Here is an 18,685-nt window from a genome sequence, read left to right on the forward strand (position 1 = left end):
CTCTCCATGGGGAATAAAATATGTTAATGATGACATCATCAGTCACGTGGTCGGCCGCCATCTTGGAAAAACGGCAAAACTTTGCACCACGAAATCTCCAAAAGTGCTGAACAGAAAAAATTGAGACATGGCTCATTGTAAAGAACTCTCCATGGGGAATAAAATTTGTTAATGATGACGTCATATGTCAGGTGGTTCGGCCGCCATCTTGGAAAAACCGAAAAATTTTGCACCTCCATATCTCTGAATGTGCTGAATAGAAAAAATTGAGACATGGCTCATTGTAAAGAACTCTCCATGGGGAATAAAATATGTTAATGATGATGCCATCGGTCACGTGGTCGGCCGCCATCTTGGAAAAACGGCCAAACTTTGCACCACTATATCTCCAAAAGTGCTGAACAGAAAAAATTGAGACATGGCTCATTGTAAAGAACTCGCCATGGGGAATAAAATATGTTAATGATGACGTCATCAGTCACGTGGTCGGCCGCCATCTTGGAAAAACCGAAAAACCTAGCACCTCCATATCTCCGAAAGTGCTGAATAGAAAAAATTGAGACATGGCTCATTGTAAAGAACTCTCCATGGGGAATACAATATGTTAATGATGACGTCATTGGTCACGTGTTTCGGCCGCCATCTTGGAAAAACGGCAAAACTTTGCACCTCTATATCTCCGAAAGTACTGAACAGAAAAAATTGAGACATGGCTCATTGTAAAGAACTCTCCATGGGGAATAAAATGTGTTAATGACGACGTCATCAGTCACGTGGTCGGCCGCCATCTTGGAAAAACGGCAAAACTTTGCACCACTATATCTCCAAAAGTGCTGAACAGAAAAAATGGAGACATGGCTCATTGTAAAGAACTCTCCATGGGGAATAAAATATGTTAATGATGACGTCAGATGTCACGTGGTTCGGCCGCCATCTTGGAAAAACGGCAAAACTTTGCACCTCTATATCTCCAAAAGTGCTGAGCAGAAAAAATTGAGACATGGCTCATTGTAAAGAACTCTCCATGGGGAATAAAATATGTTAATGATGACATCATCTATCACGTGGTTCAGCCGCCATATTTGTTCTAAATGGCCGATAAAAAAGTACACTCCGGCAAGTCCTCGGTCTCTGACCGATTTTTCATTTGTACGTTTGTACGTTTGTACGTTTGTTTGTTTGTCTGTGACCGCTGTTTCTCGACAACCACGGGTCCGATATACTTTAAACTTGCCAGGTATATTGCTGGGGACCCGAGGATGTGCCTTTTCAAGGTTTGAAATTAATCGGACAAGTACTTACCGAGCTATGGCGATTTAGCCGTTCGCCGTTCGCTTTGGCGTTGCGAATGGACCAAACCATTGCATGTAAATAGAGGGGGGGGGTTCTGTGGTCGTTGCGAATGGACCAAACCATTCATGTAAATAGAGGGGGGGGGGGGTTCTGTGGTCGTTACTGCCACGTGGTTTCAAAGTTTTTTTTTGTTGTTGTTTGCACGCATGTTTTTTTGCACCCACGTACGGGCACGCCCTAGGATGTTTACACACACACACCCCTACACAAATTTTTTTTTTTTTTTTTTTTGGCAAGGAACGGGCACCCACGTACGGGCACGTCCTAGCTTATATATAGTACGGGCATGCCCTAGTAATAAACAACAACAACAAGCCTTCCCATATGCTGTAGGGGGAGTTCTAATAAACAACAACAACAAGCCTTCCAATATGCTGTAGGAGGGAGTTATAATAAACAACAACAACAAGCCTTCCCCATATGCTGTAGGAGGGAGTTATAATAAACAACAACAACAAGCCTTCCCATATGCTGTCGGAGGGAGTTATAATAAACAACAACAACAAGCCTTCCCATATGCTGTCGGAGGGAGTTATAATAAACAACAACAACAAGCCTTCCCATATGCTGTCGGAGGGAGTTATAATAAACAACAACAACAAGCCTTCCCATATGCTGTCGGAGGGAGTTATAATAAACAACAACAACAAGCCTTCCCATATGCTGTCGGAGGGAGTTATAATAAACAACAACAACAAGCCTTCCCATATGCTGTAGGGGGAGTTCTAATAAACAACAACAACAAGCCTTCCAATATGCTGTAGGAGGGAGTTATAATAAACAACAACAACAAGCCTTCCCCATATGCTGTAGGAGGGAGTTATAATAAACAACAACAACAAGCCTTCCCATATGCTGTCGGAGGGAGTTATAATAAACAACAACAACAAGCCTTCCCATATGCTGTCGGAGGGAGTTATAATAAACAACAAAAACAAGCCTTCCCATATGCTGTCGGAGGGAGTTATAATAAACTAACAGCAACGGAAGTAGAAGCTGCAGAATCTCTCAAAGCGGAAGTGATGCTGTCGGAGCGCGCGCGTATGCACATGAGCAATGGCGGATAAACGGCGCAAAGGAAGAAGTCATAAAGTTGAAACGGTGACGCGAGTCGCTGCGGAGCGGTCTGAAGGCGCGAAAATCGCAAAAGTTGAAGTGGAACCGGTACCGGTGCGGATCAAGGTAGGAGAGAACTTGTCAGTTTGGTAACCGGTGGAAGGGCACGAGCTGAGTACGAATTCCGAATGGTAAATCAATCCAGTGGGGGCAGGTTCATGAAAGGCCTATGGATGAAAGAACATGAAATGTACACTTTCCACACGTTAAAGCTTACGCACCGATAATTAACTCGTATACTATGTAGTGCTGGATTTACTGGTTCGTAGCGCAGAAATGCTTTGTTAATTGTTGTCATCGGTTTTTCTCCACCAGTTCGAAGCAAGCTTTCACAAGTTTAAGTTACCCTGTGTATTACACATTTTAACAAAGGTCATGACCAAATGATTCGTTCTTTGGGGTGACGTCAGTAGCTAGACCACGCCCATATCATGACTATATTTGCTACATTTTCAAAAACGTTTTGGGGTAAAAAGATGAGCCGTCAGTTTTTTTACATTCTTTGGCATAACTATTTTACCATACATTAAAAACACCAGAACATGCAGAAATCACTACAAATCAGTATGGAATAGCTCGTCCATTTGCTTCCTTTAAATAATCCAGTCTTTTGGTCAAACTTTCGCAAAGCTTCTTGCACCGAGAAATGTCAATATTGTCCCATTCATGTTTGACAGCTCCCCAAAGTTGATCGGAATTTGCAAATTTCCTTGCAATAACTTTGTGCTGAATATCGGCCCAAAGATTTTCCATGGGGTTCAAATTGGGACTCTGACCAGGTCAGAACATAAGTTTCAGGGACTTTTTCTCCAACCACTTTTTGGTGGCTTCTGCAGCATGGGCAAGGAGGGGCGTTATCTTGTTGAAAAATGATTTATTTGCTTTTCTCTCCAGGGAATAACTTTTAGAGGCTGGGCAGTCATCCTTTCTCTAATATTTTCTGGTATTCCTTGGCAGTAATTGTCTGTTCACACCTTATCAGCTCACCAACACCAGCAGATGAAAATGCACCCCAGACCACGATTCCACTCCATGATTCACAGTTGTTGAAATGCATTCATGGTTGAATCTCTCACCAGATCTGCGAAGGCAACGTTCTGGGGCGTCACTGCAAAGCTGAAACCTTGATAAATCACTCCGAAGAACTCTGAAACCAGTCTGAATGACGGTTCCCATATTTGGCCAAAAAGTGCAATCTGTCCTGAATGTTTTTCTCGGATAAGGCCCCATAAAAAAGGTATTATCTTATCACCCTATCCAGGCTGGAGAAGTGATGAGGGAGGGTGGTTTTTTTTTTTGGTTTTTTTTGCACACAAAGGATCGAACAGTCATTGTGGTAACTGCGCATGCGCATAAAGTAAAAACTATCGATCCGATAACTTCCGGAGCGCGAAAGGAATCGTTCGTTATTCGGAAGGAATCGTCCGCTTTTCGAGAAAAAAAGTCTGCTTTTCGAGAAAAAAAGTCCGTTTTTCGAGAAAAAAAGTCCACTTTTCGAGAAAAAAAGTCTGCTTTTCGAGAAAAAAAGTCCGTTTTTCGAGAAAAAAAGTCCACTTTTCGAGAAAAAAAGTCTGCTTTTCGAGAAAAAAAGTCCGTTTTTCGAAGAAAAAAAAGTCCACTTTTCGAGAAAAAAAAAGACCGAAAAGATGATCGGGGAAAAAAAAATCGGAATTCTACCAAAAGTGATGTGCGCGGGGGTTATAAGATAATACTTTTTTATGGAGCCTAATAGAGGCTTCTCAGCACATCTGCTTGAGGCAAAATCGGCATCAGTCAACCTTCTTGTGATGGTCCTGGAAACTCTTGTTTGCAGCAGTTCTGAACTCCCCTGACAGTTTCCATAGGTTTTTCTTTCTTTCCTGGAGAACTAAGAATTTCAGTCGCCTGTCATCTTTACTTGTAGTGGCTCTAGTCCTGCCAGATCCTTTCTTCCTGGCAGTAGAACCATTTAGAACCGTGTGTGTGTGTGTGTGTGTGTGTGTGTGTGTGTGTGTGTGTGTGTGTGTGTGTGTGTGTGTGTGTGTGTGTGTGTGTGTGTGTGTGTGTGTGTGTGTGTTTGTTATCTTGCCAAAACGAAGTTTTTGCAAGATGTATTAGTCAGCTTGTATGTTTGTTTTTTTGTTTGTTTTTTTGTTTTTTTGTTTTTTTGTTTGTGGTTAATCATTTTTTTTCCACGTTTAGATCACTCTGTAGACCACAGTTATTATTGGAAACTCCTGTAACTTCGCATATCAGAGTCCTATAGAGATACCCTTCAGCACACAAAATTTTGAAGGTCAAGGTCAAAGGTCAAGGTCACTTTGTGGTCAATCATGGAGGTCGACGAAACCCTTATTTTTTGAGTAACTTTGATCGGATCGTCTCCAAACTTCATGGGAATCTAGTATATGGTCCGGCGCTCAGCTGATTAGTTTTTGGTGGCTATCGGCCTTGACCTTCATGGTTAGCGCTGGAGGTCGAAAATTATTGACCCCAAGGTCAAATGTTGAAACCCTTATTTTTTGAGTAACTTTGATCGGATCGTCTCCAAACTTCATGGGAATCTAGTATATGGTCCGGCGCTCAGCTGATTAGTTTTTGGTGGCGATCGGCCTTGACCTTCATGGTTAGCGCTGGAGGTCGAAAATTATTGACCCCAAGGTCAAATGTTGAAATCGTAGGTACCATATCTTCGCATATCTTCGCATGTAACTTCGCATATCAGAGTCCTATAGAGATACCCTTCAGCACACAAAATTTTGAAGGTCAAGGTCAAAGGTCAAGGTCACTTTGTGGTCAATCATGGAGGTCGACGAAACCCTTATTTTTTGAGTAACTTTGATCGGATCGTCTCCAAACTTCATGGGAATCTAGTATATGGTCCGGCGCTCAGCTGATTAGTTTTTGGTGGCGATCGGCCTTGACCTTCATGGTTAGCGCTGGAGGTCGAAAATTATTGACCCCAAGGTCAAATGTTGAAATCCTTATTTTTTGAGTAACTTTGATCGGATCGTCTCCAAACTTCATGGGAATCTAGTATATGGTCCGGCGCTCAGCTGATTAGTTTTTGGTGGCGATCGGCCTTGACCTTCATGGTTAGCGCTGGAGGTCGAAAATTATTGACCCCAAGGTCAAATTTTGAAATCGTAGGTACCATATCGAGTAATACCTCATATGAATGCCCTTGATGAGTGCTTCCCAGATCTGTAAACAGTTTGACGCTATGACGTCATTTGATGACGTCATGACGAAAAAACGGAATTTTCATGAAACAATTATTTCCTCAGTTCTCATCAAAATCTTTCAATATCTCGTGGGCAGACATTCCTCAAAGAGTCGCTTCTAGTGGATAGCAGTTCTGTTCACCTCAGTGTGACCTGAAGCAAGTCACTCATGTTCACATTTTGGCAAGATACGGTTCACCCTGTGGGTGACATATGTTTTTATTATCTTGCCAAAACGAAGTTTTTGCAAGATGTATTAGTCAGCTTGTATGTTTGTTTTTTATCTTGCCAAAACGAAGTTTTTGCAAGATGTATTAGTCAGCTTGTATGTTTGTTTTTTTGTTTGTTTTTTTGTTTTTTTGTTTTTTTGTTTGTGGTTAATCATTTTTTTTCACGTTTAGATCACTCTGCAGACCACAGTTATTATTGGAAACTCCTGTAACTTCGCATATCAGAGTCCTATAGAGATACCCTTCAGCACACAAAATTTTGAAGGTCAAGGTCAAAGGTCAAGGTCACTTTGTGGTCAATCATGGAGGTCGACGAAACCCTTATTTTTTGAGTAACTTTGATCGGATCGTCTCCAAACTTCATGGGAATCTAGTATATGGTCCGGCGCTCAGCTGATTAGTTTTTGGTGGCGATCGGCCTTGACCTTCATGGTTAGCGCTGGAGGTCGAAAATTATTGACCCCCAAGGTCAAATTACGAAACCCTTATTTTTTGAGTAACTTTGATCTTATGATCTCCAAACTTGGTGGGTATATAGGGTGTGGTATGGCGCTCAGTTGATTAGTTTTTGGTGTCGATCGGCCTTGACCTTCAAGGTCATTTTGAAGGTCATTCAATTTTGACCAAAAGGTAAAATTTTCAAGTTTCAGTTACCATATCGAGTAGTACCTCAAATTGAAGCCCTTGTTGAGTGCTTTCCAAACATATAACTAGTTTGACAATGTGACGTCATTTGACGGCGTTATGACGAAAAAACTGCACTTTTCATGTATATTGTATTGCTTTAGTTCGCATTGTTTAGGTCACTCTGTAGAGCACAGTTCCCTTCTGGAAACTCTTGTAAGTTCGCATATCAGAGTCTTTTAGAGATACCCTTTAGCACACAAAATTTTGAAGGTCAAGGTCACTTTGCGGTCAATTTGTCAAGGCAAGATACGGTTCACCCTGTGGGTGAGTTTTATTTGTTTGTTTGTTTGTTTGTTTGTTTGTTTGTTTGTTTGTTTTGTTTTGTTTTGTTTTGTTTTGTTTTGTTTTGGTTGTTGGTTGTTATCCCCAGTTTCAGGAGGTGGAACGGAGTTCTCCCAGGACCAAAAGTGTCCACCTCCTCTTCATTAAGGGATCATGGTTCATGTACCAAGCTGTTCCACTTTTTCAGAGTTTTGTTCCAAGGGCTCTTTTCAGGATCGCCACCGAACCCCGGATTGCCTCCAGTTGTAGTGCATTTGTGGTAATATTCCCGGGGATGGTTTTTAAAATCTCAGTGAGGTTCTTCTTCATCATTCCTGTTGCTCCTATTATCACTGGTACAAGATGCTCTTCAGCTTCCAAGATTTCGATCTCATTTTTGAGGTCCTGGTATTTGGTCATTTTCTTGATTTGTTCCGGTCAAAATCGCTGGGTACTGATATTTCAATAATCAATGCTGTGTTTTCCTTTTTGTTCCCGAGTACAATATCCGGACGCAATGCTTTGTTTTTTATGTTCACGCTCGATGGAATCATCAGGTCGTATGTGAGCATGACGTCCTCATTTTCAATGATTGTCCTTGATTCGTATTTCAATGAGTTTTCTGGAACTGGGATGTTTCAATTTTTGCAGATATGCCAATGAATCACTTTGCATACTTTGTTGTGTCGTTGTGTGTAAAGTTGTTCTGATAGTTTTTTGCATCCCGAGAGCAGGTGACTAGTATTTTCTGTTTCTGTCTTGTATAATTTACACTTATCTGTCTGGCTCAGCCCCGCCATCTTTTTATATCCATTAATGCAGTGTCCTTGATCTTTGGGATTTATTATGATTAGTTTGCTGTCCCAGTTGAGCTGATCTCTTCTTAGCCATTCCCCAAGGAGCCTCCTTTGTCTATCCCCACTCTGTCCAATTCTTTTTTGTATTTTCCTGCTCTTTTGTCATTCTCCCAGTTGTTGGTGTATTTCTTGATATTTCTTTTTATATATTTCTTTTGTCTTTTTTGCAATTGTTGAATCTGTATTTGTTGTTTTAATTTTCCTGTGTGGCATCTTCTATTCACACCTGTTTTTGGAAATTATTTGCAAGGTGAGTTAGGGATACTTTTTCGGGTTTATTGTGTTCATGTTTGTTTACAAATTGCATCTGATAGTCTGTTGAGCATTTCACATGCTCAGCTAGTCCAACACTCGTCGCTCTGTGCACTTGGTTGAGTTCCATCAGGCCGCTCCCTCCCTCTTGTCTTGGCAGGTACATTCTGGAGATGCACTGGTTTTTGTAAAACATTTTGTGGATTGTAAGGAGTTTTCTTGTTTTGATGTCTAACTTGTTCCTTTCTGATTGGGGCCAGTTTATTATTCCGCAGATATATTGGAACACTGGTACTGCGAGCTGGTTTATGGCTTTGATTTTGTTTCTTGGGGAATGGTATGTTTTCTGGATCAGCTTTGTTCTATGCAGGTATTCTTTGGCGACTGTTTTGCGCATTTGTTGGTGACAAATTTGGTGGCCCTCTTCTACTCCGAGGTATTTGTGTGATGCTTTGTTTTCTAACTCCTGTGTTGGTGTTTCAAGGGCAATTTTTATGTTGTCTGTTTTTGTTGGTTTACCATGTACAAATGTACACTTGGTGCACTTGTCTAGTTCAAATTCCATTTGAATGTCCTCAGAAAACTGTTTTAGTAGTTTTAGTTGTTCTGTCAATTTTTTGTCATTTGGCGAGAAGAGCTTTAAAACATCCATGTATAGTAGATGTGTCCATTTTCCACACCTTTCCTATTTCTTTGGATGTTCGTGTATTGGTTGTTGGGGTGAATCTGTGTCCTTGTTCATTAATGAGGTTACTTAGTGCATCCGGAGCCAGACAGAACAGAAGGGGGGAAAGACTGTGTCTCCCTGGAAGATCCTATGCCATATCTTTACATCTGGTATTTCGATATTTCCTTCTGAGTGCTGTAATATCAATGTGGTGTTCCAGAGCCATTTCCTCCCTCTTGACCAACCCTTTCCTCTCTTTTTGCCTTTCCATTTCCTCCCTCTTCTCCAACCATTTCCTCCCTTTCGTCCTTTCCATTTCCTCCCTCTTGCCCAACCCTTTCCTCCCTTTCGCCCTCTCCATTCCCTCCCTCTTGTCCAACCCTTTCCTCCCTTTCGCCCTTTCCATTTCCTCCCTCTTGCCCAAACATTTCCTCCCTTTCACCCTTCGTTTTACCTCCTCTCGCACCTCTCACCTCTCTCTCTTCCCCCCTCCCCCCCCCCAATTGCCTTTTCTCCTCTCTGCCCCTCTTGCTTTCCCCTCTTGGCCCTCCCTATTTTCCCTCTATACCCCTCCATCTTTCTTCCCTCTGCCCCTCTCTTGCCCTCTCTCTTTCTTCTCTCTGCTCCTCTCTCTTTCCCTCTTCTTCTCCTCTCTTTCCCCCTTCTGCCCATCTATACTTCCCTCTTCTTCCCCTTTCTTTTCCCCCTTCTGCTCCTCTCTTCCCCTTACCCCTCTGCTCCTCTCTCTTTACCCCTCTGTCCTGTCTCTTTCCACTTCTCGCTCTCTCCTTGTCTATTTCTACTCCCTTTTCCCTTCCACTCTATCCCTTCTGGTTTTTGTAAGTTTCGTTTAGCATTTCTTAAATGTTATTTTAAATAATAATTGAGGTTTTTTTTCCTCTACAAGAGTGGCTCATGGAAGAGCAAGGTTAATTGAGAATGGGGTGGTGGTCCTAACAAGAATATGTCACGACCAACAACGGAATTAGATTACCAGGGTGTGGTGGAGGGGGGGGAGAGAGAGAGAGAGAAGAGAAAGGGGAAGAACACTGAAACCAACCAGTAAGAGGGTTGAGTTATGAAAGCGTAATGGAGGTAATAAAGATTGTACGTCAGGATGGAGGATGCCATGGGGAGGCGGTGCACTGTCTGGTTTAAGCCCTGGAGGGAAATTGGAAGGGAAAGAATGCCCTCTGGAAAGTGTTTGGAGTTTGCATGGAGTTTGTGTACAGTTAGCCTGGATTTTGTAAGTTTAACCAGAAGTGGTTTACTGGGAGAACTCATGGATGCTGGAGTTGCTGGTGATGGTTCCATTCATGATTCATTTTATTTCTCTACCCCACCCACTCATCTAACCACCCAGCATACATTTGGGTACAATGAGGAGACAGAAAGCATTGCAAGAAATCCAGAAAAAGACGCTGAGCTCTTTTCTTCTGCCTCCCGTCAACTTGCTGCTGTCATGTCGGACATTCACACCCTGAAAACCAGCGGCCTGAGTAACAATGTATGAATGATCTCGCTTTTAATCTGCATTTTGCCCCAATCCATGCACCGCTTTCTCACATGCAAACATTTTGAGTTGACAAATACCTTTTACGGTAGTTAGTTAGAATTTAAACTGTTAGTTAATCACCACGAAAATGGCCTCTAAAGGTGTTTTTTTTTTAGTTAATCACCACGAAGCCAGAAGTGCGCTGACTTGGTTTTTTTTTTTTTTTTTGGATGTAGAGTTTAGGCTCGATGAAGAGCCAGAACACAGAATGGATCAGGCCGCAACATAACAAAAGGAACAGCAGGATAAGGGGGAAGTTCCAACTGCAGGGCGGAGGGAGAAAATAGACAAGAGACGGATGAACAAGGGATGCAGGCAACAATGAGGGTTTGGGGAGAACACAAGGGGTGGAGAAGATGGATGCAGAAGCAAAATTTTGTGAGGAGAGGGGGATGGGTGGGGTGGGGGAGAGAGGGATGGGTGTTGTTTAACAGGTGTATAAAAGATCATGGCTGTGGATGGGGGGGTGGGGGGGGGGTGGTCTGAGATGGTGTTGAACAGCTGTATTGAAGACCTGGAGGGAGGAATGAGATTGACGAGTGTGGAAGTTCATTCCTCAGGTGGGAAAAAAGGAACAAATGAGTAGAGGTGAGCAGTAATCCTGGATTTAGGCAGTTTCATCAGAAGGGGTTGTTGGTGGGACTGCGTGGGGTTGCTGGTGGAGCGCTTGCATCCTGCAGATACCTAGAGGGGGTGGGGGGGACAAAACACGGAAAGCAGAGAGGGTTCAAGACCATAAAGGAGACAGAAGAAGACAGAGACCACAGACCTGTCTGCAATGGCAAAGTGAGAGACCAATAGACTCAGCTTCAGACACAAGATATTCCAATGATCTTGAAAGCTTTGGATTCTACGGCATCAAGCTGAGCAAGGTGTGAAGCAGGGGAGCCAGCCCAGAGGGGAGATTTTTTTTTTTTTGTATACTGAATCGAGGCTCGTGAAAGAGCTGACATTTACTTCACAAACAAATCAACCAGACAAACAAAATATATAAAAAGAGGGAGCGGAAGACAAGAGAATGGGAAGCACACACACACTTGAGAGCACACAACATTTAAGAGCAGGGAGATGTTTGGGGGGAAGAGGTGTGGGAAGGGGGGGGGGGGGGTTGGAGAAGTATAAAACACAAGGACACCAAGGACTTCCAGGACAGAGGTTGGTATTTCAAAAAGTGGAATTGGGGTGAAATTATCGGGGATAGAAAAGATCAAGGTTTTGGATGGGGGAAGATAAGAGATGGTGGTGAACAGCTGTTTTAAAGACCTGGAGGGTGGAGTGGGATTGAATAGAGTGAGGGAGTTTGTTCCAGAGGCGGGAGAAAAGGGGAATGAAGGAGTGAAGGTGAGCAGAGAGTCTTGATTTTGGCAGTTTAACCATAAGAGGGTTGCAGGCAGATCTTGTGCGACCTGTAGGAATATTTGCGGGACAGAGCCCAGAGAGAGCTGGGGGGGGGGGGGGCAAGGCCAGAGAGGAGTCGGTAGAAGACGGAAAGACCACCAACCTGCCTGCGGTGAGTGAGTGAGAGGCCCTTGGAGTTTGCTTCATCGCGGGAGATTCCAATGATTCTGAATGCTTTGCTTTCAACAGCGTGAAGACGAGCCAGGTGTGAGGCAGGAGCACCAGCCCAGAGGGGAGAGCAGTATTCCATTGAGCTGCGGATGAAAGCCTTGTACGTGGTGAGGAGCTCAGGTGTGCCAAGGAAGGACTTCGCACGACGGAGGATGCCCAGTCGGCGACTGGCTTTGGAGGCCAGATTTGAAATGTGGTTTTCGCAGGAAAGATCATGGCAGATAGTGAGACCCAAAAGTTTGAGTGACAGAACTTCTTGGAGAGGATTATTCAGAAAGTAGATGGGAGGGTTGTCCAGTCGGTCTTTTCGGAGAGACATCGTAAGAGTGTGAGATTTGTCAGGATTGAAAGACATGTTCCACTTGTTTGCCCAGTCTGTGATTTTGTCCAGGTCTGCAGAGAGTGAGGAGGCTGCAGACTGCCGATCTGAGGGATGAAGAATGGAGCGACAGAGAGTAGTGTCATCAGCAAAGAGATAGAGAGGATTTTCAAGAGAGTCGGAGAGATCATTGATACAACAACAACAACAACAACAACATGCATTTTAAAAGGCCATTTTCCCTGCTAGAGCCGGGGTTAGCCAAGCGGGGAGAGATCATTGATGAAGACCAGAAAAAGCACAGGGCCCAGAACACTGCCTTGGGGAACTCCAGCCTGAACAGGAAGAGGAGATGAGAGAAACCCATTCAGGGCCACACGTTGACTGCGACTCGAGAGGACGTCCGCCAGCCATGCGTGGAGATTTCCATGGATACCAACAGAGGAGAGTTTGGTGAGCAGAGCGGGGTGCCAGACCGTATCGAAGGCACGTGATATGTCAAGGGAGACAGCTCTAATTTCCTGTTTGGCATTGAGGACCTCCATCCATTGCTGAGAAAGCAGTAGCAGCATGTCCAGAGTAGAGTGACCAGGTCTGAAACCAAATTGATGATCAGAGATCAAGCCATTGGAGAAGAGGAAAGATTTCATATCTGAAGCAATGATGGATTCCATGACTTTGCTGATAATTGAGAGAAGGCTGATTGGTCTGTAGTTGCTAGGATCTGTTTTTGCACCTTTTTTGTGCAAAGCGGTGATGTTGGCAGATTTCCAAGCAGATGGCAGATGACCTTGAGCAAAAGAGAGTGTGAAGAGAACAGAGAGAGGGAGTGAAAGAGCGGAAGAACAAGATTTTAGGACCCGTGGGCTGATGCCGTCAGGTCCAGTTGCAGAATCAGAGTCGAGGGTTGACAGAAACTTTTCCACCTTGTCAGGAGGAAAGGACAGAGTCCAGGAGCAGCTGGGTACGACTGGGTACGGTGGGTACAGAGAGGGATGGGTTTGGGACACAAGATTTAGAGGCAAACACAGAGTTGAGTCATTCAGCTTTTTCACGCGCGGAGTCAGCCGTGTGGCCGTTTGAGGTGAGGGAGGGTATGGAGGGGGAACAAACACCAGAAACAGATTTGACCAGATGCCACCAGGATTTGGAAGAGGGAGACAGATAAGAGAGTTCTGTCCTGAGAACGGAGAGATATTGTTTCCTGGCTCTCCTGAGGGTGGACACACACTTGTTTCGAGCTTTGTGAAAGGAAATGAGATTTCCTTCTGTTCGATTTGCTTTCCAGGAGACGAAAGCAAGTTGTTTCTGGGCAATAGCCTCACCACAAGATCCCGTGTACCATGGACGGGAGGAAGGGTATGACAACTGAAGACGAGATGGGATAAATCTGTGCATGAGAGAGAGCAGTTTACTTTGGAAGAATTCCCAGGATGAGTTGATGTCAGAGGCGGTAGAGATGGGAGATCTTTATTCCATCAAGCTTTGGATGAAAGCCTTTTAGGTGTATATGTTTCAGGTGTGCCAAGGAAGGACTTTCACGGCGTTGCCGAGTCGGCGTCTGGCTTTGGAGGCCAACTTTGAAATGTGGCTTTCCCAAGAGTGATCATGGCTGAGAGTGAGACCCAAGAGTTTGGGTGACTGCAACCTCTTTGAGAGGGTTATTGAGAAAGTAGATTGGGGGGGGAGGGGGTTTGTGGTACTGCCATTTTGGCAATTGAGAGAAAGGGAGAGAGTGTGTGGGATCTCTCAGGGTTAAAAGACATTCCAAGTGTATTACGCAACAAGCACTTTGAAACAACCCTCAAATAGTTTTTGCTGTCTAATCCAGGATTGAAGGTAGTCATTGCACTGCAAATCCATATATTCTCTGAGGAATCGAAAGCCTTTGCTTGTCTCCAAACAAAACATTTATTAGCTGGTGGTGAGAAAAGTTATAAGGTGCACGGCCTTTATAGGTGGTTGATGGTTTATTATTATTATTATTATTATTATTTATTCACATTCCTTCATTAACTTATTGCTGTTCCTGCAGGCGGCAGTTGAGGAAAGAAAGGCTCAAGCATGTGTGCTCTTCACAACACTTAAGAAGTTGAATCGAATAGCTCACACACGGTGCAAGAATGCTCGAGACAACACCCACGAAGTACTGAGCTTGTGGTTGTATTTATTGTGGTTATGTGGTTGTACTGAATTTTGTCATCAGTTGCATTGCTGTTTGTCACCAATGTGTCACAGTTAATTATTTCCTTTCGATAAAGAATAAACTCAAGCTAAATTGCATTGTTGGTTCGTGCTACATGCTACATAGCGCTGATTGCGTATCTTTGTGTGCAGGCAAAGCTGCGGGGAGACATCAAATATTTAGCTCTACAAAACCTGTTGTATGAGCAATTGCATCTGCAGCGAGAGATATCACGGTGCCTTGAATTCAGGTAATGACATAGAGAAGGTGTGATAGATGGAATGAAAATATGACGAGCCCTTCTCCTTTTGTGGCCTCTGCCACCAAAGGTGGGTGGAAGTTAAGTTTTCACCACTCCCTGTCTGTCTGTTGTCTGTCTATGAACAGGATATTTAAAAAGGTTGTTGACAGAGCCAGACGAAACTCGGTGGACAGGTTGGATGTATGACAAGGAAAAAAATGATTAAGTTTTTGTGAAGATCAGGATACTATAATTTTAAAAGTCATTGTTCACAATTGAGAGATGGGGACAAAAACGATATATGGCATCTTATATTGAAGAAGTTGTGGAGGGGGTTTGACAAAACTTTATGGATGAGTTGGGTATGTGACAATAACTAGCCGATTCGATTTTGGTTCAGATCCGGTCCATCAGTGGGATACAAAACGTAAACTGTTCGGCCTGGCAGAGGTATGTGCTCCACCAAGTGCCGTTCTCGTTTCTGAATGCTTGTGTCATAAGGATAATATTCCAATTTTAAAGAAGAAGAATTTCAATACATTCATGCAAAATTTGTTGCTTTCATGCGCAATCGCCTCTACGATGTGTAGTCTAGGTTCTAATCTCGACCCAACTATAAACTGTTATCCCGGTGTTTCATAGGCAGGGTGACTCATCAATGTGTGTGCCATGCCTCGGATGGATGGTAAACTGGGCGTCCCCTCTGCCGGCATTGGTTGTTGGACATTAAAGATCCCACGGTGTCCTTCGTGAACAGTAGGCGAGCCATCGACGGCACCATGACAAAATTACTAATTGCTGCCCTGATTATTGCTGGGAAGGCAATGGCAAACCACCCAGTATAACCCTTGCCAATAAATAGCTTCGGCAGCACCGACGCTCTGTAAGACTACATATGATACATCAGAATCATCATCCAAATTTACTCACAACTCCTCCATTACTTCTGTTTGGCCTAGTCAAAAGCATACATATACAACAACAACAACATGCATTTTAAGGTCATTTTCCCTGCTAGAGCTGGGGTTAGCCTTGTGGTCCCCATGACAATCTTCCCCATCTTGCCCTATTTTCTGCATCTCCCCTTGTTAACCCCCTTGCCCGCATTTCTTCTTCCACCATCTTTAGCCAAGTCTTTCTCGGTCTTCCCCGTCCTCTACTTCCTTCTACATTCATTTCCATCACTCTTCTCAACCAGTCACTTTCATCCTTCCTCAACACATGACCAAACCATCTCAACCTGTTCCTCTTCACAGCATCAATCACAGGCTCTATTCCCATCATTTTTCGCAATTCACCATTTGTCTTCCTCTCTCTCAACGATACTCCACGATTTATATCCCTGGTGTTGGCTTAGCGGTTAGGGTGCTGGCTTAGGATCCGAGGATCCTGGGTTCGAATCCCGGTCGATCGCTGAATTAACGCCAGGGGGGTTGACTCAGCCTGTCATCCTTCCGAGGTCGGCAAATTGAGTACCAGCTTGCTGGGATGAATGATCCCGGTGTGTACCCCGGTTTAGAATAGGTACACCGTATCCCTGCGCAGTGCGCATCGTAAGAGGCGACCAAGGGTTGGCGTCAGGAAGGGCATCCGGCCTTAAAAACATTGCCTCAAACAGGGAACCATGATTGTCATGGGGCCTGCAAGGCTAACCCCTGCTCTAGCGTGGAAAATGGCCTTAAAACGATCATTCATTCATATATGCTCTCAACGATACTCCGCACATCCACCGAACCATTCGCATTTCCACCCTTTCCAGCCTTCGTTGCTGCTCTGCGTTCATTACCCATGTCTCGCTCCCATAAATCATAACACTTCTCACACATGCAGCATACACCTTTCCATTCAGCTTCAACGACACTCCCCTCCTTATCAGCATGCCACTCAGTTCCCGAAACTTCTTCCATGCACATCTCACTCTTGCAACCGTTGCCCAGTCTGATCCACCTTCTCCATTCAGCATGTCTCCGAGGTAGCCCGACCTGTCTCCTAGGCTTCCCGGTACGTGATGCATATTATGCAAAACCACATGGATGTAATATTTAAGATGTAATAATATAAGCTTTTGTCAAACCTCGAATCTGATTCTGCAACTGGATCAGACGGCATCAGCCCACGTGTCCTAAAATCCTGCTCTGCCGCTCTATCTCACTCTCTCTGTTCTTTTCACCCTCTCTTTTGCTCAAGGTCATCTGCCATCATCTTGGAAATCAGCAAACATTACCGCTTTACACAAAAAGGTGCAAAAACAGATCCTTGCAACTGCAGACCAATCAGCCTGCTCCCAATTATCAGCAAAGTCATGGAATCCATCATTGCTTGGGATATCAAATCCTTCCTCTTCTCCAATGGCTTGATCTCCGATCATCAATTTGGATTCAGACCAGGTCATTCTACTCTGGACATGTTGCTTCTGCTGTCTCAACAATGGATGGAGGTCCTCAATGCCAAACAGGAAATCAGAGCTGTCTCCCTTGACATATCACGTGCCTTCGATACGGTCTGGCACCCCGCTCTGCTCACCAAACTCTCCTCCTATGGTATCCATGGAAATCTCCACGCTTGGCTTGCGGACTTCCTCTCTGGTCGCTCGCTCGCTTGCGGACTTCCAACACCCAGATTAATTGCCAACTTTCATTCACGCATCCCCTTGGTCTCATGATTGTAGAATCGCACTTCATCTATCTATAATTCCAGTAATCTCTGTCTGTACGTTTGTACGTTTGTCTGTGACCGCTGTTTCTCGACAACCACGGGTCCGATATACTTTTAACTTGCCAGGTATATTGCTGGGGACCCGAGGATGTGCCTTTTCAAGGTTTCATATTAATCGGACAATTACTTACCGAGCTATGTCCAAAAAACGATTCAACCAATCAGAGAGCTTGCAGAGGGCTTTGCGAATGGACCAAACCATTCATGTAAATAGAGGGGGGGGGTTCTGTGGTCGTTGCGAATGGACCAAACCATTCACATCGAATCATCGAATCACATCGAATGGACCAAACCGTTCGCTTTGGACCAAACCATTGCATGTAAATAGAGGGGGGGGGTTCTGTGGTCGTTGCGAATGGACCAAACCATTCATGTAAATAGAGGGGGGGGGGGTTCTGTGGTCGTTACTGCCACGTGGTTTCAAAGTTTTTTTTTGTTGTTGTTGTTTGCACGCATGTTTTTTTGCACCCACGTACGGGCACGCCCTAGGATGTTTACACACACACACCCCTACACAAATTTTTTTTTTTTTTTTTTTTTGGCAAGGAACGGGCACCCACGTACGGGCACGTCCTAGCTTATATATAGTACGGGCATGCCCTAGTTCTTTCAAATGCGCTGATCCTCACTACCTCATACGTAGTTCATCCATGCACATGCACAATTCCTTCTACAAATGCCTATTCTCTGCCATTTTGTTCCTCTCCAGGCCATTGTTATTCGTTTTGTGTCATTCCTCCTTCCTGCTTGTGCATGCCCAAGCCCCTCTCTTCCTTATCCTCTGCTCACCCCATTGCCTTTTGTAGTTTGTAAACCTGCCGTCCTTTGTTGTTCAGCTTCTGCATAAGCCTAGACCTTTGTATTTAAAAAATCATTCAAAAGGTTTTGAGGCTAAGGTGCTTATCTGCCTCGAGTGCATTTTTGATCTGTCATATTACCTTTGGAGTAGCCTAGTGTACAATAATTGATAATACTGAACAGGAATAAAATTCATCCGGATTTTTTTGTCATGTGATCAGTGAATGTTGCTTGACTCTTTTACAACATAGTGTTCAGTGTTCTATGATGCTTTATTATTTTCAATGCTCCCATAATCATAATGCCCATAATCAAATGTTTGTGTGCTTCCCCTTCTCTTGTCTTCCGCTCCCTCTTTTTATATATTTTGTTTGTCTGGTTGATTTGTTTGTGAAGTAAATGTCAGCTCTTTCACGAGCCTCGATTCAGTATACAAAAAAAAAAAAAATAGAAAGTGAACTCTGTTGTGACAGATCGAGACATGATGACATCACTCTGGTGAATGAAGAGGAGTTTTTCACCAACGCCCCTGTCTCTATCTCTCGGCCTGAAGTCACTCGTCAGGATTCGCACCAATGCATGCTGGCACGCCTCGATTGGGAACTCGAGCAGCGCAAGAAGTATTTCTCTTATGAATTGCTCCCTTCCTACGCACCTCATTTCGGTTGTACATCGCT

General features: G+C 44.0%; 1 protein-coding gene across 1 annotated transcript in view; it reads left to right on the forward strand.

Annotated features, from left to right (window-relative positions):
• Nucleotides 1–2,357: 2,357 nt before the first annotated feature.
• THOC5 (THO complex subunit 5) overlaps nucleotides 2,358–18,685 on the forward strand; it is a 40,488-nt gene continuing 24,160 nt past the window's right edge. The window contains exons 1-5 of the mRNA XM_068110076.2: nucleotides 2,358–2,535; nucleotides 9,990–10,133; nucleotides 14,105–14,215; nucleotides 14,407–14,504; nucleotides 18,482–18,628. Of these exons, the coding sequence (XP_067966177.1) occupies nucleotides 2,410–2,535; nucleotides 9,990–10,133; nucleotides 14,105–14,215; nucleotides 14,407–14,504; nucleotides 18,482–18,628 (626 nt within the window). The 5' untranslated portion in view covers nucleotides 2,358–2,409. The remainder of the gene's footprint in view (nucleotides 2,536–9,989; nucleotides 10,134–14,104; nucleotides 14,216–14,406; nucleotides 14,505–18,481; nucleotides 18,629–18,685) is intronic.

This window comes from Myxine glutinosa, chromosome 3 (genome assembly GCF_964187855.1).
Source record: "Myxine glutinosa chromosome 3, kmMyxGlut1.1, whole genome shotgun sequence".
NCBI classification, from domain to species: Eukaryota; Metazoa; Chordata; class Myxini; order Myxiniformes; family Myxinidae; genus Myxine; species Myxine glutinosa.